Source organism: Oncorhynchus kisutch, linkage group LG2 (assembly GCF_002021735.2).
Source record: "Oncorhynchus kisutch isolate 150728-3 linkage group LG2, Okis_V2, whole genome shotgun sequence".
In the NCBI taxonomy this organism is placed as follows: Eukaryota; Metazoa; Chordata; class Actinopteri; order Salmoniformes; family Salmonidae; genus Oncorhynchus; species Oncorhynchus kisutch.
The window spans coordinates 15,248,317-15,271,654 of NC_034175.2; the positions used below are offsets into that span (position 1 = coordinate 15,248,317).

At 42.4% G+C, this 23,338-nt stretch overlaps 1 protein-coding gene across 2 annotated transcripts; it reads left to right on the forward strand.

Moving 5' to 3' along the window:
- The first annotated feature begins 1,607 nt into the window (after positions 1-1,607).
- Positions 1,608-21,180, forward strand: LOC109901910 (metalloreductase STEAP4-like). 2 transcript variants are annotated; one of them, XM_020497921.2, is made up of 10 exons: positions 1,608-2,545; positions 2,690-2,797; positions 3,115-3,185; positions 3,271-3,358; positions 14,503-14,781; positions 14,880-14,974; positions 17,806-17,916; positions 18,028-18,070; positions 18,946-19,110; positions 20,441-21,180. In XM_020497921.2, the coding sequence occupies exons 1-10, from the start codon at positions 2,324-2,326 to the stop codon at positions 20,702-20,704; spliced, it is 1,446 nt and encodes a 481-aa protein (XP_020353510.1). In that variant the 5' UTR covers positions 1,608-2,323; the 3' UTR covers positions 20,705-21,180. The 2 variants fall into 2 exon arrangements, with proteins under 2 accessions (XP_020353510.1, XP_031644315.1); XM_031788455.1 differs by having other exon boundaries at positions 17,806-18,070.
- The last annotated feature ends 2,158 nt before the right edge of the window (positions 21,181-23,338 follow it).

Sequence of the window (23,338 nt, forward strand, 5' to 3'; positions counted from 1 at the left end):
ACTGCAATGAAATGTGACAGTAAATAGTAGATAGTAAAACTTATTCTGTTTAGATATGTTTAACGGTTTGTCTTTGCTCACTACTATTTAAACTTTTGGTAGTGTGCACAATGTGCACCTGTTAATTTTTCCAAGTCGAATGAAATGTAAGATGAAAAATGCACATAGTCTTTTCTGCTTGAAAATAAAGCATCCAACATTGAAAAGAACAAGAAAGCATTCCATTACAGAACACAACATGTTGTTTCCTATTTCAAGATCAGGATTTGTTCAGCGGGCGTTTCAACCAGCATTAGTCATTTGTTGGCCTACTGACAGACGTCCGCATTTGGGACTACGTGCTGTCTCCATGTGAGATCCAGAGGTACAGAAATCAGATGTAATTGACCACCAGCGACATGCTCAACAGGCCTTGCCTTCCAGACTAAAGGCAGAACAGACAATCAGACTGTAACCATTAACCCTCAAACAAATTACAACCAAGTATCTTTTATGCTATCTGGTAACTTTCCATAATTGTGTAAATTGAAAAGGCCATGACACTAGATGTCGTTCAGCTGATAGTATACCATAAGAAACTGACAATGTCAATAAACGGTGAGCTTACTGAGTATGTTGCGTGATTTAGCTGTCAGTGGTTCTATCATGCTAGGATAAATATAACCTTGTTACGAATGTCAGAGCTGCTCGAAGGCGTGAAATTAAACATTAATGCAAAGGCAGGATGTAAGCCCGTGTGTTTCACAATGTTGCTGGTGTCGTTACAACTTAATACCGTCCTGAAGATATGCACTGATATCTAATTTTGTAGATCAGTGTTCACCCATGCACTACACACACACACACACACAAATTAGAACCATTGACAGCCACATCTTATTTAGCTTACCTTGATTGGACTAAATTGTTTTTGGTGTCTTTTAGTTGTCACTGTTTTAGACTAATCAGAGGTGATTTGATGATGTTGAAGTTGAAATGGTGCTGGAATAGTGGAGGCAGCTCCTGTTTTCTTTGCAACTTGCGGTAGAATCACTCTCCGTGGTTGTAAATCAATGATTGTTTATTAGTCCGAAAACATTAAATTACTTGACCATGCTGTAGGTCATGTTACTGTTTGTTACATTTAATATGTTTTGTGGACTTCATTAGACAGAGGTTGCTTTCTGGTGTTGTGATGAAAAAAATGTGTGGTTGTATATTATTCTGCCACTGTGTCTTCATATTGTCTCTGACTTGTATATCACAGTCCCAAGGCAAATTAACTAACAGTTTAAATAACAAACAATGGAATTATTACAACACAGGTTGTAATTTGGCTATTTTTTTACTGGCTTAGCTTCCCCAGTGATTTTATCCACACGCTGGTTTAATGTGACTAAGAAAACGTTTAAAAAATATTTTTGCATCTGAGCTCCTAGAGCGTGCGGCTCTCCTTTATTTGGTTAAGTGTTCCACTCCGCTAGCCAGCACCTCGCCTAAATAGGTATGCATTTCTTTCGCCTCTAGATTACTGTAAACTAAGCCCAGTCTAAATCTTGGGTTCACTAATTCTACTGTGCTCTGACCCCACCTCAAGCATTTTGATTGTTCTTGCTTTCATGAAACCAGTGTTTCAAGACACTGTTCATGGTGATGACACAGTTCTTCTGGAATGTCACATTCTGTGCTTTTTGAAGATACAAGCTTATTGTTGCACACAATGGAATGTTGTCACATCTTTGAACAAAAGCCATTAGAGGTAAGGTAGTATTACAACAAACCAAAGTGCATCTGCTGTTGTGTTATTGTCATGAACTGTGGACCTGTGCTTGTGTGAACCCAGAAAGACCACAGTGATCTGGCATCTCTCCAGGTCTGGTATTCCACTATTATCTAACCTCCCTGCTTCCCAGAAACCACTGGCCTCTCCTAAGAGACAATGAAGAGTGAGTGCCATGGGTTTCCTTCCCACACACACACACACACACACACACACACACACACACACACACACACACACAGACACACACACATGCAAAAACACACCGCTCTTCTTCCAAAATAGTTTCCGGCTTGGCAGAGAGACTACTCCCTTCCCTCCTCCCTCCAGGAGCATGCCCAGACACAAATAAAGACTCAGTCTGTAGTGTCAGTCAGACTTTCATCTGGAAAACTCAGAGGAGCTGCTCCAACTCTGAAGATTATTGTTTGGGACATGTAATGCCGAAAACATTGAATGTCCTAGCATTTATTGCATTTATTGAGCATTTATTCTTTGGTCTTTCTGACACTTTCTGTTGACTATCTACGACTCGAGGAGATCTTTGCCTGTCTCTGTTCAGGCATGACGGGTCAGGAGAGGAGTGAGGAGAAGAGTGAATGTGTATCCCTGTCTCCGATGAGGGAGGCTGTGCCTGCCCCACCTGAGTGTGAGAGGGTGTGTGTGTTTGGGACGGGGGACCTGGGGCGCTCTCTGGGCCTGCGTCTGCTGCAGGCAGGGTACGGGGTGGTGTTTGGCAGCCGACGGCCCCACAGCAGCAGCAGCCTCATACCCCACGGATCACAGGTACAAAATAAAATAGATCTGGTGACATGTTTTTACTGTGTTGTAAATGTATTTCAATATATTTGTTTATGTTTGAAGGAGTATATGTGAATATACTGTATTTGTGTTTATGTGTGTATCAACATGTTGATGATGTATATGCAGGTCCTGGGTCATGCTGCAGCTGCTCAGTCAGGCCATCTGATCTTCATTGCAGTCCAGAGAGAACACTACGACTTCCTGGTACCACTGGCCAATCAGCTGAAGGGAAAGGTAGCATATATGTTTTATTACTTTTGCAATATGTATGAATGTCTGTTTTGTCAGCATGTAACTGTAAAGTTGCCGAATATAATGTATATCCAAGCGTATTTAGCCAGTATATGCTATGTCCCAGTGTATTTCAAATCAAATTTGTATTGGTCACATACACATGGTTAGCAGATGATATTGCGCGTCGAGCGAAATGCTTGTTTATTTAGCCAATGTAGTGTATGTACCAGTGCATTTAGCCAATATAATGTTAATTCCAGTGTTTTTGACAAATATAAAGTATGAATCAGTGTATTTGATTCCATATTGAATTGCAGGTGTTGGTGGACCTCAGTAACAACCTGAGGAAGAATCAGTACCCAGAGGCCAACGCAGAATACCTGCAAAGGTGAGCGCTATACAGTAAATGTTGTTATTATGTGTATGATTTGTGTGTTGATGTAATGTAAATGTGGTTATATGTACATGAACAGCCTGGTCCCTGGAGCTGAGGTGGTTAAAGGCTTCAATACCCTGTCTGCCTGGAGTCTGCAGAAAGGACCTTCAGATGCCAACAGACAGGTACACGCATCAAGGTTCAAGCCATGCCCATGAAACCAATTGGCTACTAGATTCAAGTCTATATACACTACATGTGTAGTGTGTACACTACATGTGTACAAAAGTATGTGGACACATGCTCGTCGAACATCTCATTCCAAAATTATGGGCATTAATATGGAGTTGGTCCCCCCTTTGCTGCTATTACAGCCCCCACTCTTCTGCGAAGGCTTTCCACTAACATTGTTGTGGGGACTGGCTTCCATTCAGCCACAAGAGCAGTAGTGAGGCTCTCTGTCAGTGTTCCAATTCTCTCAAAAGGTGTTCAACGGGGTTGAGGTCAGAGTTCTGTGCGGGCCAGTCAAGGTCTTCCAAACCGATATGACAAACCATTTCTGTATGTAGCTCGCTTTGTGCACAGGGGTATTGTCATGCTGAAACAGGAAAGGGCCCCAAAGTTGGAAGCACAGAATCGTCTAGAATGTCATTGTATGCTGTAGCGTTAAGATTTCCCTTCACTGGAACTAAGGGGCCTAGCCTGAACTGTGAAAAACAGCCCCAGACCATTATTCCTCTTTACAGTTGGCACTATGCAATGGGGCAGGTAGCATTCTATTGGCATCTGCCAAACTCAGATTAGTCCGTCGGACTGCCAGATGGTGAAGTGGGATTCATCACTCCAGAGAACGTGGAGCCCATTGGCGGTGAGCTTTACACCACTCCAGCCAATGCCTGGTATTGAGCTTGGTGATCTTAGGCTTGTGTGCAGCTGCTCGGCCATGGAAACCCATTTCATAAAGCTTCCTACGAACAGTTCTTGTGTTGATGTTGCTTCCAGAAGCAGTTTGGTGCTTCCAGAGGCAGTTTGGAACATTGTGAGTGTTGCAACCGAGGACAGATGATTTGTACTACGCTACGCACTTCAGGACTCAGCCACCCCGTTCTGTGAGCTTGTGTGGCCTACCTTATCACGGCTGAGCCGTTGTTAATCCTGGACATTTCCACTTCGCAATAACAGCACTTACAGGTGATGGAAAGATGGCATCCTGTGACGGTCCCATGTTGAAAGTCACTGAGCTCTTCAGTAAGGCCATTCTACTGTCAATGTTTGTCTATGGAGATTGCATGGCTGTGTGCAGATTTTATACGACTGTCAGCAACAGGTGTCGCTGGAATTTCAGAATTTCACTAATTTGAAGGGGTGTCCACATACTTTTGTATAAATAGTTCATCTACAGTGCCCTTCAGAAAGTATTCACATCCCTTTACATTTTGTTGAGTTACAGCCTGAATTTAATTTGATTACATTTAGACTTTCTTTAACTGGCCTACACATTTCCCCATAATGTCAAACTTCTACACTGTATCGGCAGCCTCTGGTAAGACAAGGGGTTGCGGTCTGCGTATATTTGTAAACAACAGCTGGTGCACGATATCTAATGAAGTCTCAAGGTTTTGCTCGCCTGAGGTAGAGTATCTCATGATAAGCTGTAGACCACACTATCTACCTAGAGAGTTTTCATCTGTAATTTTCGTAGCTGTCTATTTACCACCACAGACCAATACTGGCACTAAGACCACACTCAATGAGCTGTATACCACCATAAGCAAACAGGAACATGCTCTTCCAGAGGTGGCGCTCCTAGTGGCCGGGGACTTTAATGCAAGGAAACTTACATCCGTTTTACCTAATTTCTATCAGCATGTTAAATGTGGGGGAAAAACTGAGACCACCTTTACTCCACACTCAGAGAAGCATACAAAGCTCTCCCTCGCCCTCCATTCGGCAAATTTGACCATAATTCTATCATCCTGATTCCTGCTTACTAGAAAATATTTAACCAGGACGCACCAGTGACTCGATCAATAAAAAACGGTCAGATGAAGTAGATGCTAAGCTACAGGACTGTTTTGCAAGCACAGACTGGAATATGTTCTGGGATTCTTCTGATGGCATTGAGGAGTACATCACATCAGTCACTGGCTTGATTAACAAGTGCATCGATGACGTCATCCCCATAGTGACTGTACATACATACCCCAACTAGAAGCCATGGATTACAGGCAACATCCGCACTGAGCAAACGGGTAGAGATGCCGCTTTCAAGGAGCGGGACTCTAACCCGGAAGCTTATAAGAAATCCCGCTAGGCCCTCCAGCGAACCATCAAACAGGAAAAGCATCAATACAGGACTACGATCGAATCGCACCACACCAGCTCCGACACTTGTCGGATGTGGCAGGGCTTGCAAACTATTAGAGTCTACAAACGGAATCACATTCGAGAGCTGTCCAGTGACACAAGCCTCCTGTACGGGCTAATTACTTCTATGTTCGCTTCAAGTCAAGTAACACTGAAACATGCATGAGAGCATCAGCTGTTCCGGATTACTGTGTGATCACGCTCTCCGCAGCCGATGTGAGTAAGACCTTTAAACAGGTCAACATTGACAAGGCCGCGGGGCCAGACGGATTATCAGATTGTGTACTCCGAGCTTGCGCTGACCAACTGGCTAGTGTCTTCACTGACATTTTCAACCCCTCCCTGTCTCAGTCTGTAATATCAACATGTTTCAAGCAGACCACCATAGTCCCTGTGCTCAAGAACACTAAGGTAACCTACCTAAATGACTACCGACTCGTAGCACTCACGTCTGTAGCCATGAAGTGCTTTGGTCATGGCTCACATAAACACCATTATCCCAGAAACCCTAGATCTACTCCAATTTCCATACTGCCCCAACAGATCCACAGATGATGCAATCTCTATTGTACTCCACACTGCCCTTTCACACCTGAACAAAAAGAACACCTATGTGAGAATGCTTTTCATTGACTACAGCTCAGCATTCAACACCATAGTGCCCTCAAAGCTCATCACTAAGCTAAGGACCCTGGGACTAAACACCTCCCTCTGCAACTGGATCCTGGACTTCCTGACGGGCCACCCCCAGGTGGTAAGGGTAGGTAACAACACATCTGCCACGCTGATCCTCAACATGGGGAGCCCCTTAGGGGTGCGTGCTCAGTCCCATCCTGTCCCATCCTCCCTGTTCACTGATGACTGCGCGGCCAGGCACGACTCCAACACCATCATTAAGTTTTCCGATGACATAACAGCCTGATCACCGACCATGACGAGACAGCCTATAGGGAGGAGGTCAGAGACCTGGCCGTGTGGTGCAAGGACAACAACTTCTCCCTCAATGTGATCAAGACAAAGGAGGTGATTGTGGACTACAGGAAAAGGAGGACCGAGCACGCCCCGATTCTCATCGACAGGACTGTAATGGAGCAGGTTGAGAGCTTCAAGTTCCTTGGCGTCCAGATCACCACCAAACTAACATGGTCCAACCACACCAAGACAGTCTGGAAGAGGGCACGACAAAACCTATTCCCCCCTCAGGACACTGAAAAGATTTGGCATGGTTCCTCAGATCCTCAAAAGGTTCTACAGCTGCACCATCGAGAGCACCCTGACATGTTGCACCACTGCCTGGTATGGCAACTGCTTGGCCTCCAACCGCAAGGCACTGCAGAGGGTAGTACGTAAGGTCCATTACATCACCAGGGCCAAGCTTCCTGTCATCCAGGACCTCTATACCAGGCGGTGTCAGAGGAAGGCCCTAAAAATTGTCAAAGACTACAACCACCCTAGTCATAGACTGTTTTTTTTTTTTTTTACCTTAGAGGCTTCTAAACAGCTTCTAATCCCAAGCCATAAGACACCTGAACATATAATCAAATGGCTAACCAGACTATTTGCATTGCGCTGCTGCTACTCCCTGTTATTATCTATGCATAGTTACTTTAATAACTCTACCTTCAAGTACATATTACCTCAATTACCTTCACTAACCGGTGCCCCCTTTACATTGACTCTGTTCCGGTACCCCCTATAAATCTGCATCGTTGGTTAAGTGCTTATATACGGCGTGACAAATAAAATGTTATTTGATTTCCAATATCTCGCAAAGGGCACCTATTGACAGATGGGTAAAAAAAAGCAGATATTGAATATCCCTTTGATCATGGCCAAGTTGTTCATTACACTTTGTATGGTGTGTCAATATACCCAGTCAATACAAAGATAGTCTGTCTGTACAGGGTTTATGAGAAAACTGAGGATGGATCAACAACATTGTAGTTGAGTGAAAAGGAGAAAGCCTATACAGAATAAAAAATATTCCAAAACATGCATCCTGTTTGCAACAAGACACTAAAGTAATACTGCAAAAAATGTGGAAAAGTTATTCACTTTTTGTCCTGAATACCAAGTGTTATATTTTTGGGGCAAATCCAATGCAACACATTGCTGAGTACCACTCCATCTATGTTCAAGCATAGTGGTGGCTTCATCGTGTTATGAGTATGCTTGTAATCGTTAAGGACTGGGACATGTTTCAGGATAAACAATTAATGGATTAGAGCTAAGCATCACAACCTACTTCACTCAAACATACCCTCGTAAAACTGACTATCATATCAATCCTTGAATTTTGTCATTTACAAAATAGCCGCCAACACTTTACTCAGCAAATTGGATGTAGTCTATCACAGTGTCATCCGTTTTGTCACCAAAGCCCCATATACTACCCATCACTGCGATCTGTATGCTCTCTCTGGCTGACCCTCGCTACATATTCGCATATTCGTCGCCAAACCCACTGGGTCCAGGTCATCTATAAGTCTGTGCTAGGTAAAGCCCACTGATCACCATAGCAACACCCACCTGTAGCATGCGCTCCAGCAGGTATATTTCACTAGTCATCCCCAAAGCCAACACATCCTTTTGGCCGCCTTTCCTTCCAGTTCTCTGCTGCCAATGACTGGAACGAATTACAAAAATCACTGAAGCTGGAGTCTTATATCTCCCTCTCTAACTTTAAGCATCAGCTGTCAGTGCAGCTTACCGATCACTGTACCTGTACACAGCCAATCTGTAAATAGCACACCCAACTACTTCATACCCATATTGTTATTTATCTTCTTGCTCTTTTGCACCCCAATAACTCTACTTGCACATCATCATCTGCACATCTATCACTCCAGTGTTAATGCTAAATCTTGCAACTGAAAGGTTGTTAGAGCGTTGGGCTTGTAACTGAAAGGTTGCTAGATTGAATCCCGAGCTGACAAGGTAAAAATCTGTCGTTCTGCCCCTGAACAAGGCAGTTAACCCACTGTTCCTCAGCCGTCATTAATAATAATAAGAATTTGTTCTTAACTGACGTGCCTAGTTAAATAAAGGTAAAAATAGATAAACATAGATTTTTCTGCTGTGTTATTGACTGTACGTTTGTTTATGTGTAACTCTGTGTTGTTTTTGTCACACTGCTTTGCTTTATCTTGGCCAGGTCGCAGTTGTAAATGAGAACTTGTCCTCAACTGGCCTACCTGGTTAAATAAAGGTGAAATAAAAATACAATAAATAAAAGCATGAGCAAAATCCTACAGGAAAACCTGGTTCAGTCTGCTTTCCGCCAGCCACGGGTAGCTGAATTCACCTTTCAGCAGGACAATAACCTAAAACTCAAGACCAAATCTACACTGGAGTTGCTTACCTAGAAGACAGGGAATGTTCCTGAGTGGCTGAGTTATAGTTTTGACTTAAATCTGCTTCAAAATATATGGCAAGGCCTGAAAATGGTTGTCTTACTTTCTCTCCTCCGTGCTGAATAAGTACAGCTTCATTCTGGAGCTAGAAACCTGTATTGTGCATTGTGGGGGACAATTAACCAATTCTTTGTGGATTTGATTAGTGCTTGGGGTTATTGTCTTGCTGGAAATACACTTTCATCCGAGGAGTTCCGGCATCTTGATAGAGGCAAAGTTTTTTGTACAAAATCCAGGTACTAGGTAAAGTTAATGATGCCATTGACCTTAACAAGGACCAGTGTAAGCAAAATGTCGTCTCGATTCTGTCTTATGTAGCAACATTTGAAATTGTGTTTTTTTACATTTTACAAAGTAGAGGCTCAGAGCTAGAAAATAGTGTATCATACACTACAGTTGAGAAACGATGGGAAAGTAATTCTGCTTTGAAACCTCAGTTTTAAGAAAGAACACCCATTCAGAAACATTCACACCCTCTTAAGCCTTACCCCCACCCATCTCTTTTAGGGTTCACGCGAGGCCAAATATGTCAAGGCTAAAGGTTAGTTTAAACTAAGTCTATCGACAGTTGTTGCATTGACATCAGGAACATTCGTTAGGAAAAAGTATAAACACAAAAACGAAAGGCTGCATTAGCAGCTTGGTGGTCCAAAATAGCATAACTAATGTATTTAAATAACTTCTTAGGGCCTCTTTTTTTCTCAATTTCCACCTGAATGACATGCCCAAAGTAAACTGCCTGTTGCTCAGGCCCTGAAGCCAGGATATGCATATAATTGGTACCATTGGAAAGAAAACACTTTGAAGTTCGTAGAAATGTTATAGCAATGTAGGAGAATATAACACAAAAGATATGGTAGGAGAAAATCCTAGCCTAGCCCTTAACACCAATAAACCCACCCATTTAAAAATGTATTTAGTATACGTCAATCTAGCAAACCAGGCAACTAAAAGCAACTTTCCAAACAATGTTTTGACTTGTTTCTAGCTTGTTAGCTAGCTAACTAACTAATGTTAAGTTAGCTGGCTAGCCAGTTCAAATAATGACCATATCATGAAGCTGACAACACCTTAGCTTATTTGTCTTCATTATTACAGGAAAAGAAACTCACAACAAGATCGTTATTTACAAGTTGATGGCGAGCCAATTACAGAAAATAGCTTACGGTTGTGAGTGTAACGAAATAAAAGCAGGTCATTCTACCGTAGCATTTTAGTACTTGGACAATGTTTCGTTGGCCTAACATTATACCCTAATTTGACTTTGGTGCAGGTCATGTTCTTCACGTTACCATCTCTGTTAAAAACATACAATATCAATTCAAATCAAAGCTACTTGCATAGTGGAGTCTTCTGTTTAGACATGTAGTGAGCCAGCCAGCTAACGTTAGCTAAATAATTAACCATAATCCCAACTCATAATGTCACTACCCTTCATGAATCTGCAGGTAGCTAATCAACCAGGTTCAATATTATCTAGCTAGCTAATGTTAGGCTATAACTAGCAATGCAAATGGCTCAGAGATACAAATAATATTACTACACAGATCATACACGTAACGTTAGTAAGCTAGCCAGCCATGCAGCTAAAGTTAGCTAGCTAGCTAAATAAATGCTTTCATTTGAAATGAAAACAACTTTCTGACAAAATAGAAACATATAATATCTGAAAATGTAGCTAGCTAGACTATCTTACCTGGATAGATGGATAGACACTTCCCCCTCTCTGTCACGGATACCATGGTTGTCCTTACTTTTAAGATGCATTTTATGTGTTCTCTTTTCGACTCCCTCTGCATATTTGCAATCAAATGCCAGAATTTCCTCCATCTCCTTAGCTATCATAATCTAATTCCACTGGCATTCCACTGATTTCAAAACTCGGTCCTCCAGAAAGTGGTGAACAACACTTTTGCAGTTCTACATGTACTACGTGATATCTTTTAAAAAAGCCACATTCGAAAGGATTACCTACACAAACTGACCAGATCATGTTATAGACAGAAGCGTGCTACATGGCAACCAATCCGAATAATGGACGGGCATGTCCAGCCCATCCATTATCTCAGCCAATCATGGCTGGCGGGAAGGTTCCTGACTTTTCCATAAAGAAATCAACTAGGCAATTTTATTTGTATTTACTGATGGCATACACGTTTGTTATTAAGGCACATGAAAGTTCACATGTTCCAGAAGGCATTTCTGACTAAAAAAGCATTTGGAATTTTTTCATAAAAATTATATTCAAACGTCTCTCCTGTGAAGTAGTGACGTGCAACATCAAATCAAATCAAATTTTATTTGTCACATACACATGGTTAGCAGATGTTAATGCGAGTGTAGCGAAATGCTTGTGCTTCTAGTTCCGACAATGCAGTAATAACCAACAAGTAATCTAACTAACAATTCCAAAACTACTGTCTTATACACACAAGTGTAAGGGGATAAAGAATATGTACATAAAGATATATGATTGAGTGATGGTACAGAGCGGCATAGGCAAGATACAGTAGATGGTATCGAGTACAGTATATACATATGAGATGAGTATGTAAACAAAGTGGCATAGTTAAAGTGGCTAGTGATGCATGTAGTACATAAAGATGCGGTAGATGATATAGAGTACAGTGTATACGTATACATATGAGATGAATAATGTAGGGTATGTAAACATTATATTAGGTAGCATTGTTTAAAGTGGCTAGTGATATATTTTACATCATTTCCCATCAATTCCCATTATTAAAGTGGCTGGAGTTGAGTTAGTGTGTTGGCAGCAGCCACTCAATGTTAGTGGTGGCTGTTTAACAGTCTGATGGCCTTGAGATAGAAGCTGTTTTTCAGTCTCTCGGTCCCAGCTTTGATGCACCTGTACTGACCTCGCCTTCTGGATGATAGCGGGGTGAACAGGCAGTAGCTCGGGTGGTTGTTGTCCTTGATGATTTTTATGGCCTTCCTGTAACATCGGGTGGTGTAGGTGTCCTGGAGGTCATGTAGTTTGCCCCCGGTGATGCGTTGTGCAGACCTCACTACCCTCTGGAGAGCCTTACGGTTGTGGGCGGAGCAGTTGCCGTACCAGGCAGTGATACAGCCCGCCAGGATGCTCTCGATTGTGCATCTGTAGAAGTTTGTGAGTGCTTTTGGTGACAAGCCGAATTTCTTCAGCCTCCTGAGGTTGAAGAGGTGCTGATGCGCCTTCTTCACGATGCTGTCTGTGTGGGTGGACCAATTCAGTTGGTCTGTGATGTGTATGCCGAGGAACTTAAAACTTGCTACCCTCTCCACTACTGTTCCATCGATGTGGATAGGGGGGTGTTCCCTCTGCTGTTTCCTGAAGTCCACAATCATCTCCTTAGTTTTGTTGACATTGAGTGTGAGGTTATTTTCCTGACACCACACTCCGAGGGCCCTCACCTCCTCCCTGTAGGCCGTCTCGTCGTTGTTGGTAATCAAGCCTACCACTGTTGTGTCGTCCGCAAACTTGATGATTGAGTTGGAGGCGTGCGTGGCCACGCAGTCGTGGGTGAACAGGGAGTACAGGAGAGGGCTCAGAACGCACCCTTGTGGGGCCCCAGTGTTGAGGATCAGCGGGGTGGAGATGTTGTTGCCTACCCTCACCACCTGTGGATTGTCCGTCAGGAAGTCCAGTACCCAGTTGCACAGGGCGGGGTCGAGACCCAGGGTCTCGAGCTTGATGACGAGCTTGGAGGGTACTATGGTGTTAAATGCCGAGCTGTAGTCGATGAACAGCATTCTCACATAGGTATTCCTCTTGTCCAGATGGGTTAGGGCAGTGTGCAGTGTGGTTGAGATTGCATCGTCTGTGGAGCTATTTGGGCGGTAAGCAAACTGGAGTGGGTCTCGGGTGTCAGGTAGGGTGGAGGTGATATGGTCCTTGACTAGTCTCTCAAAGCACTTCATGATGATGGAAGTGAGTGCTACGGGGCGGTAGTCGTTTAGCTCAGTTACCTTAGCTTTCTTGGGAACAGGAACAATGGTGGCCCTCTTGAAGCATGTGGGAACAGCAGACTGGGATAGGGATTGATTGAATATGTCCGTAAACACACCAGCCAGCTGGTCTGCACATGCTCTGAGGGCGCGGCTGGGGATGCCGTCTGGGCCTGCAGCCTTGCGAGGGTTAACACGTGTCCTGAAATTAGTCAAATATTTAACAGTGGGTTTGAAGTACATTTCTGCATATGCTTGTGTTTTTCAATGCCAAATCCACAACTGGTGTGCTTAGCCTTGATTTGGTCTTATGTAGCAACATTTGAAATTGTGTTTTTTACATTGGATAAAAGCAGAGACACAGAGCTACACAATGGTATATTATATACTGCATTTGAGGAACAATGGGAAAGTACTTCTGCTTTGAAAGTTGATTAACTTGTAACCTCACTTTTGATGAATTGTTTTGGTACATACTGGAGAGCTCTAGTTGAGGTTTGCCTAGTTAAATAAAGGTAAAACAAATACTGGAGGACTCTTCTTTGTCTACGCCCATTCAGCACCTTTCACACCCTCTTAAGCTTTAGCTCCACCAATCTCTTTAAGGGTTGATCTGAGCATTCTGTCCAAACAACAGCAGTCAAGCACCCAAGCTAACTGGCTAACAGTTGTCACATTTCTATTAAAATGGACACTTGCATAGTGGAGTCTTTTGTTAAGACATCTAGCTAGCTAGCTAACCAACCAGGTTCAATGTTAGCTAGCTAACATTAGGCTATAACAAGCAAAGCAAATTGCTCTGAGATATTAATAATAAGATCATACATGTAATTTTAGCTAGCGATCCAGCCAGCTAACATTAGCTAGCTAGCTAACAGTATACTTTATGAAAAGACTTTATGTCAAAATTAGACACGTGTAATATCTGAAAATGTAGCTAGACTATCTTACCTATGGTCTAAAATCGGAGTAGATTGCCAGAGCAAATTTACCAGCTACTTCTATCAGCCGTTGTCGCAGTGACATTCTATTGAAATGGATACTTTCATAGTGGAGAATTTTGTCAAGGTTAGACTAGCTTACCCGTGTATACATTATGGTTGGATGCTTCTCCTTGTCATGGATGCTTAAAGATGTAATCCGGAGACAAGTGTTTTCTCCATCTCCTTAGCTATCATACTTCCACAGATTTCAAACTCATACTTCAGTTTTAGAAGCCACGTTAGACAGGATTACCTACACATACTAACCAGCTCAAGTAGACAGAAGCGTGCTATATGGTAGTCCAATCCGAACTCATCTCTCAGCATATCCAGCCCACTTGTTATCTGAGCCAATCATGGCTCAATGTCGTTAACCTCACAAAGTGAGGTATTGAAAACAGGGGTGTCGATACCTTTTTTAAAGAGTATTACTTGTTAAACAAAATATCTTTCACTAAGCACAAGTATTAGTATAAAATAATATAATTTCCCAAATTTTTGGAACATACATTATAGCTCAGTATTTGAATGATTTATTTTATGTAGGTATTTTTGTGCATATTTATAAAGGGTGCCAATAATATCAGACTCCACTGTATGTGCATAAATATATGTCAGGTGTATATCTGCGGGGAAAGTGTACAGGCCAAGCAGGCGGTGATGGCGGTAGCCACCAAGTTGGGTTTCAGTGCCCTGGACCGGGGCTTTCTCTCAGTGGCCAGGGAGCTGGAGGACTTCCCCCTGCAGCTGTTCCCCCAGTGGAGGCTCCCCCTGTACATCGCCACTGGCCTCAGTGCTGCCTTCTTCTTCTACCTGCTGATCAGAGACATCATCTATGCATACTTCACCCAGGGCAAAGACATCTCCTTCAGAATCATGGTCTCACTGGCTAACAAGGTACTGGCCACAGGCCCTCAATGTGTTTGTGTTTGTGTTTCTGTGTGTGTTATCAGCTGTTCAAGGTGTGTGTGTGTGTGTGTGTGTGTTCTCGCCAGGTGTGTCCCATCGTGTCTCTGATCATGCTGTCTCTCTGTTACCTGCCTGGTGTCCTGGCTTCCTTCCTGCAGCTCTACAGAGGCACCAAGTACAGGTCAGACCTCTGTGTGTATGTGAGTGTGTTTGCATACATGTATACAATACAATGTATGTATATGTGTGCATCTACACTACATGACCAAAAGTATGTGGAAACCAGCTTGACAAACAGTTCATTCCAAAATCATGGGCATTAATATGGAGTTGGTCCACCCTATGCTACTATAACAGCCTCAAATCTTCTGAGAAAGCTATCTATTCGATGTTGGAACATTGCTGCAGGGACTTGCTTCCATTCAGCCACAAGAGCATTAGTGAGGTCGGGCACTGATGTTGAGCGATTAGGCCTGGCTAGCAGTTGGTGTTCCAATTTATCCCAAGGGTGTTCCATGGGGTTAAGATCAGTGCTCTGTGCAGGCCAGTCAAGTTCTTCCACACCAATCTCGACAAACCATTTCTGAATGGACCTCGCTTTGTGCACGGGGCATTGTCATGCTGAAACAGGAAAGGGCCTTCCTCAAACTGTTGCCACAACATTGGAAGCACAGAATCATCTAGAATGTAATTGTATGCTGTAGCGTTAAGATGTCCCTTCACTGGAACTAAGGGGCCTAGTCCCAACCATGAAAACAGCCCCAGAAAATTATTCTTTCTCCATCAAACTTCACAGTTGGCACTATTCAGTCGGGCAGGTAGCGTTCTCATGGCATCCACCAAACCCAGATTCGTCGGTCGGACTGCCAGAGAACGCGTTTCCACCGTTCCAGAGTCCAATGGTGGAGAGCTTTACACCACTCCTGCCGACACTTGGCATTGCGCATGGTGATCTTAGGCTTTTGTGTGGCTGTTCGCTATGGAAACCCACCTCATGAAGCTCCAGACGAACAGTTATTGTGCTGACGTTGCTTTCAGAGGCAGTTTGGAACTCTGTAGTGAGTGTTGCAACCGAGGACAGACGATCTTTACGTGTCACACGCTTCAGCACTCGGCGGTCCTGATCTGTGAGCTTGTGTGGTCTACCACATCGAGGCTAAGCTGCTGTTGCTCCTAGACATTTCCACTTCACAATAACAGCGCTTAACTTTGACCGGGGCAGCTCTAGCAGGGCAGACATTTTAGGAACTGACTTGTTGGAAAAGTGGCATCCTATGACAGTGCCACCTTGAAAGTCACTGAGATCTTCAGTAAGGCCATTCTAATACCAATGTTTGTCTATGGAGATTGCATAGCTGTGTGCTCGATTTGATACACCTGTCAGCAAGGGTGTGTCTGAAATAGCCAAATCCACTCATTTGAAGGGATGTCCACATACAATACCAGTCAAAAGTTTTAGAACACCTACTCATTCAAGGGTTTTTTTATTTATTTTTTACTATTTTCTACATTGTAAAATAATAGTGAAGACATCAAAACTATGAAATAACACATCAGGAATCATGTAGTAATCCAGAAATTGTAACCCTAACCATCTCAATTTGGTAGAGGCCAGGTCATCTGATGCAGCACTCCATCACTCTCCTTCTTGGTGAAATAGCCCTTACACAGCCTGGAGGTGTGTTGGGTCACTGCCCTGTTGAAAAACAAATGATAGTCCCACTAAGCCCAAACCAGATGGGATGGCGTATCTCTGCAGAATGCTGTGGTAGCCATGCTGGTTAAGTTTTTCTAAATAAATCGCAGACAGTGTCACCAGAAAAACACCCCTAAACCATAACACCTCCTTCTCCATTCTTTACGGTGGGAAATATACATGCAGAGATCATCCGTTCAACCACACTGCGTCTCACAAAGATACAGCGATTGGAAACAAAAATCTCCAATTTGGACTCCAGACCAAAGGACACATTTCCACTGGTCTAATGTCCATTGCTTGTGTTTCTTGGCCCAATCAAGTCTCTTCTTATTATTGGTGTCCTTTAGTAGTGGTTTCTTTGCAGCAATTCAACCACGAAGGACTGATTCACGCAGTCTCCTCTGAACAGTTGATGTTGAGATGTGTCTGTTACTTGAACTGTTACTTGAACTGTTACTTGCAATTTCTGAGGCTGTTAACTCTAATGAATTTATCCTCTGTAGCAGATGTAACTCTGGGTCTTCCATTCCTGTGCGGTCCTTATGAGAGCCAGTTTCATCATAACACTTGATGGTTTTTGCGACTGCACTTGAAGAAGTTCTTCAAATTTTCTGTATTGACTGACCTTCATGTCTTAAAGTAATGATGGACTGTTGTTTCTCTTTGCTTATTTGAGCTTTTCTTGCCATAATATTGGTCTTGGTCTTTTACCAAATCAAATCAAATAAAATAAAATTGTATTAGTCACATGCGCAGGATACAACAGGTGTAGACCTTACAGTGAAATACTTACTTACTAGAACCTAACCAACAATGCAGTTAAAAAAAAAGAATAAGAAATAAAAGTAACAAGTCATTAAAGAGCAGCAGTAAAATAACAATAGCGAGACTATATACAGGGGGGCACCAGTACAGAGTCAATGTGTGGGGGCACCGGTTAGTTAATATGTACATGTGGGTAGAGTTATTAAAGTGACTATGCATAGATGATAACAACAGAGAGGAGCAGCGGTGTAAAAGAGGTGGGTGGGAGGGGGGGGACTCCGGTAGCACTTGCCATACGGTATCTGAAAGAACAGTCTATGACTAGGGTGGCTGGAGTTTTTGACAATTTTTAGGGCCTTGCTCTGACACTGCCTGGTATAGAGGTCCTGGATGGCAGGGAGCCGAAAGGTTCACAGCGATGTAGCAGTTGCAATACCAGGCAGTGAGTAGGTGTTCTAAAACTTTTGACCAGTAGTGTACTTTTGTATATATATATATATATATCGTATTTTTGTTGATTATAAGTGTTTATTTATGTTTAACATCAGGCGCTTCCCTGATTGGCTGGACCGCTGGATGCTGTGCAGGAAACAGCTGGGTCTTCTGGCACTGGGGTTCGCCTTTCTGCATGTGCTCTATACACTTATCATACCCATACGGTCGGTGGAACATTCACTCAAATGCACACGCATGCACGTGCACACACACACACACAGTGGAATGTGTCTTCCTTTGGATTTTAGTAAAGAAAGTATTGATTTTGTTCCCAGGTACTATGTGAGGTTCAAGGCCACTGAACGCACTGTCTCTGTGGTAAGAACACCTACACATTTTCAAACAGTGAACAATGGATAGACAAAATAGTGTACAGATTTAAGATCTTAATTTGATCACTCTGTTGTCGCTGAGATTTTTATGCGCCGCAGGGTTTACATAAATTCACACTAATACATTATATTAAAAAGATTCTCTGGAACTTTTTGTATACTTTTTGGCCAGTAGCTCTGAAAGTAGCACTCACGGGCCAAAAGTGGCAAAAACGAATAATTCGTGACACCACGTCATTGCTTTCTCTGTATCTGCTGTGGCCACTGAGTCGTTGGGCCAGCCCTGCAACCTCATTGGTTAAAGCTGGGCTGGCCTCTTGCTGTCACTCAAATGCGAGGGGCTGAAGCTCTTTGGGTAGAACTCAAATTGCTAGGGAGCTGGCCCACATGGGGGAAATGTAGGGAAAATGGCGATGCACAGCTTCAAGAAAACAGTCACTTTTCAAGTATTTTGTGGCTAATTAAGGTAAGAAAGAAATGTATGAACCACATATTGAGCCATTCAGCCCAACGCAGGAGGTTTAAAAAATCAAGTATTATCTTAGTCGCCAACGTACTCAAGCATGTCTTAACAGTATAGCACTTTTCATGTAGCCTAATATTGGTCAGCTAATAGCCTAACCACCAATCAAGTAACATTACATTGGTGGAAAATTGTGAACGGACAAAACGTTCAAATGCTGTTGCTGAAGGATTATTTCTTTGCTTTGACAACACTGGTCATATTAAGATCCTACATCTGTATATTGGACACACACCTACAGTATATAGCAGTATTCAGGCACTGGTTTTGATTATAAACACTGGTTTACACCTCTCTCTTGCTTGCTCTTTCTCTCTCTCTCGCTCTATCTCGCTCAGATCAGAGAGAACAGGACCACTGAGTTTGATACAACGACGGCCTGGAGTGGCGACTCCTACTTATCCCTGGGAATTCTGGGATTTAGCCTGTACGTCCTATTGGGAATCACATCTCTTCCCTCCGTCAGTAACGTTCTCAGCTGGAGGGAGTTCAGCTTCATACAGGTGGGATTACCAGAACGGAGCACACTGAATACTTAGACCAGACATTTTTACTAGCGTTGGTGAATAAATCGATAAATTTACATATCGCAATAATATTTTGTACAATATTATATTGATACTTTGACTCCAAGTATCGATTTGCCTAGCGCTAGTCAGCTGTGCCCCTGGTATTTTTCATCCTATAGCTTGTTCTACATCTTCTTTTTAAATAGTGAGCCAACATGTTTTCAGCACTTTTATTTCCATGACTGATAAAAAAAAACATTTTTCTCACCCTCTCTCGTCTTTCTGCAGCAGACATACCGTATCGCACCTAAGTATCGTGATAATGTCGCATTGAGGTCCCTGGCAATTCCCAACCCTAATTTGTACACTTATCTCCTTCAGTGTTTCCCCTATTGACGTATTCATGTGGGGTGCAGAGCCAACATCCAGGCCAGAATGCAATAAAACTCCAGGAAAGTAATCTGATTTTCAGCAGACAAGCCAGAGGTTATGTGCTGGGGATATGAAGCTGTATTACCATCGCTACAGGGAACACACACACTCATTCATAAATGCAACTGGGTCAGGAGAAACTCCGGCTCATTCTCTAATTCATTCATTTCCCTCAAATTGATGCAGTGATTTAAATGTTAAATTATTCATCAGATGTAATTTAGGAGGAATATATTACAACAGGCCAGAAGAATTCACCTAGAGATCGTGTGTGTGTGTGTGTGCGCGCGCAGGGGCGGAATGCACCCCAAAAAATCTGAGGGGCACAAGGTACGTGACGATAGCTGGGTGATGGCTAGGCCCCCCATCTGGAAGTTGTAGCATTTTGCGTTTGTCAAACACCTGAAGCAGCTTTTTCCTGTAATCTAGAGCCATAATCATTATGCTTAATTCCATGTATCCTGGTTCTTTTTTTAAAGAAACTAAATATTATTCTCTGCATCTCTGCTAAAATCTGGGTAAAAGCTTGAAAGGAATGTGAGTCTTATTCAGTACATTTAGTAACTGCTTGCTTTTTTGCCAGCAGGCATGCCAGCTAAGATGGTTATACAAGCTAGCTACTCTAACTTGAATTGATAGCCAAGAATGGCTTCTTGGCAGCTAGGGTGGGATAAGATAAAAACAATTATAAATTAACTAGTTAGATGGGAAATTCACTTAGATAACATTCAAGAAAATAGACACAAATTTACACAAAAAAGTTACATTTCTCATGGGATGGCAAAAGGGCAGGTGCTCAAGCTCCCTTAGACCTCTATCTGTGCACGTGCCTGGCATGTGTGTGTATGTGTGTGTGGTTCATGTGTTTATGTGTTCTTTTCTCCCCCACCAGTCCAAGCTGGGTCACCTGACTCTGCTGTTATGTACGGCTCACACCTACCTGTATGGCTGGAACAAGTTTCTGAGTTCCTCCACCTACAAGTGGTGCACCCCACCGGGCTACATGCTGTGTCTGGTGCTTCCCTCTGTTGTGCTGCTGCTCAAGCTACTCCTCATCACCCCCTGTGTGGACCGAACCATCACCCGCATACGACAGGGATGGGAGAGGAGGGCAGATCAGAGGAACCCTAAAAACAGCCAACCACTGATACCTTAGACACACACACACACACACACACAGACACACACACACAAAATAACACCCTCAGTGTGATGACAGCTTTGTCTTCAAGGCATGAACTCTTGTTTCTTTGCTATTGTACCCTCTGAGGTTGTCTACCATTCAACCATCGTTTGCAATGTTTCTGGGATTAAAAAAAAAACAGCAATAACATTTCATTGATGTGCAGTCATTTATTTTTGTATTACACTGTAAACATTGTTGCATTTTAATGCATATATTTTTAACCATACGTAAACCAGACACTAGCTTTCACTGGTAAAAGCTCTCTCTCTCTCTCGCTCTCTCGCTCTCTGTGTGTATCCTCTCTCTTCTTTGACTGATTGTACAGTTATCCCCAGATGAAACACAGGTTTCAGAGACATATAAAAGTGTTTCAATTTATATTTTGTGTCTGTCTGATACATCTCCAGTTGCAGGTCAGACACATAAAAACACATTTATCAGTGTGATCCTCTCTGGGGCTGAGTGTTTTATTTCCTCCAGAAAACAGACTCTCTGAAACACAGCAACAGGCTTCCCTTTCATCACTAGATAGACAAAGTGGCCCACAGTGTCTTCTGTTATAGGGAGCACTTCCTTTGTGGTGAATATAACTGGCTGTTTGTGTAGATGCCAAAGATCTACATACATAGACGAAGAGGCAAAGCACAAAGACACACTCCCATAAACAGCTTGAACCAACACTAAAAACACAGGAGCAATGTGAAAACAATGTTGATTCAACTGTGCCCAGTGAGATCTTTTAGACATGATTGAAGTGACAAGGTTAATTATTTGTATTGCATCAATAAAATAAATGGGTATATATTTTTCCTCACTTACTTACTTAATAAAGTACTACACACACAAAATATTAAGTGAAGTTCCATTAGCCTATTAGACTTTTGGAGAAATTTGTGATTTCTTCATGAAAGAACAGTTAGTGGCAAAAGTGACACACAATCAGTGGCAACCCATCATTCAGCCCCACCTGTTTATCTAAATAAATGTAATGTTTTTGTTGACTGTTTTGCATGTTATTTTAATAATAATAATGTAAAAAATATATATAATTGAGTTAATAAAGCTGCATACAAAAATCTTAGCTAGCAAGTTAGACAAGCAAGTTAGACAAGCAGTCATCGTCATGATTCCAGTCGATAATCTACTGGCTAATCCTTTTCAATCCTTGTCGTATGAAGAGAAATTCTAGATAAAATGTATCGGTGCTCATCGGCCATTGAACATACAGTTGAAATCGGAAGTTTGCATACACTTAGGTTGGAGTCATTAAAGCTAGTTTTTCAACCATTCCACAAATTTGTTGATAATAAACTATAGTTTTGGCAAGTCAGGTTAGGACATCTAATTTGTGCATGGCACAAGTAATTTTTCAAAAATGGTTTACAGACAGATTATTTCACTTATAATTCACTGTATCACAATTCCAGTGGGTCAGACGTTTACATACATTAAGTTAAATGTGCCTTTAAACAGCTTGGAAAATTCCAGAAAATGATGTCATCATTTGAGTCAATTGGAGGTGTATCTGTGGATGTATTTCAAGGCCTACCTTCAAACTCAGTGCCTCTTTGCTTGACATCATGGGAAAATCAAAATAAATCAGCCAAGACCTCAGAAAAACAATTGTAGACCTCCACAAGTCTGGTTCATACTTGGGAGCAATTTCCAAACACCTGAAGGTACCACGTTCATCTGTTCAAACAATAGTACACAAGTATAAACACCCTGGGACCACGCAGCAGTCATACCGCTCAAGAAGGAGATGCGTTCAGTCTCCTAAAGATAAATGTACTATGGTGCGAAAAGTGCAAATCAATCCCAGAACAACAGCAAAGGACGTTGTGAAGATGCTGGAGGAAACAGGAACAAACTTATCTATATCCACAGTAAAACGAGTCCTATATCAACATAACCAGAAAGGCCGATCAGCAAGGAGGAAGCCTGTCTCCTAGAGATGAATGTACTTTGGTGCAAAAAGTGAAAATCAATCCCAGAAGAACAGCAACGGACCTTGTGAAGATGCTGGAGGAAACAGGAACAAACGTATCTATATCAAGAGTAAAACGAGTCCTATATCAACATAACCTGAAAGGCCGATCAGCAAGGAGGAAGCCACTGCTCCAAAACCGCCATAAAAAAGTCTGACTATTGTTTGCAACTGCACATGGGGACAAAGATTGTACTTTTTGGAGAAATGTCCTCTGGTCTGATGAAACAAAAATAGAACTGTTTGGCTGTAATGGCCATCGTTATGTTTGGAGGAAAAAGGGGGAGTTTGCAAGCCGAAGAACACCATCCCAACCGTGAAGCACAGGGGTGGCAGCATCATGTTGTGGGGGTGCTTTGCTGCAGGAGAGAATGGTGCACTTCACAAAATAGATTCATCACGAGGAATGGAAAATTATGTGGATATATTGAAGCAACATCTCAAGACATCAGTCAGGAAGTTAAAGCTTGGTCGCAAATGGGTCTTCCAAATGGACAATTGTTAAGATATTTTATCAAGGTTTAAGATAAATTATTAAATAATTCTACCCAGAAACTTAACCATTAGGGATTAGAGTTTGTGTAGCATGAACAAAGAGTAATTAAAAATAATAAACA

What these genes read in the sequence shown, in the direction of transcription:
- LOC109901910 (XM_031788455.1), top strand. Translation starts at nt 2,324, where the DNA reads ATGACGGGTCAGGAGAGGAGTGAGGAGAAGAGTGAATGTGTATCCCTG. An exon ending in CCAATCAGCTGAAGGGAAAG is followed by an intron (nt 2,798 to 3,114) that starts GTAGCATATATG and finishes ATTGAATTGCAG; the next exon opens with GTGTTGGTGGACCTCAGTAA. An exon ending in GGGAGTTCAGCTTCATACAG is followed by an intron (nt 19,111 to 20,440) that starts GTGGGATTACCA and finishes CTCCCCCACCAG; the next exon opens with TCCAAGCTGGGTCACCTGAC.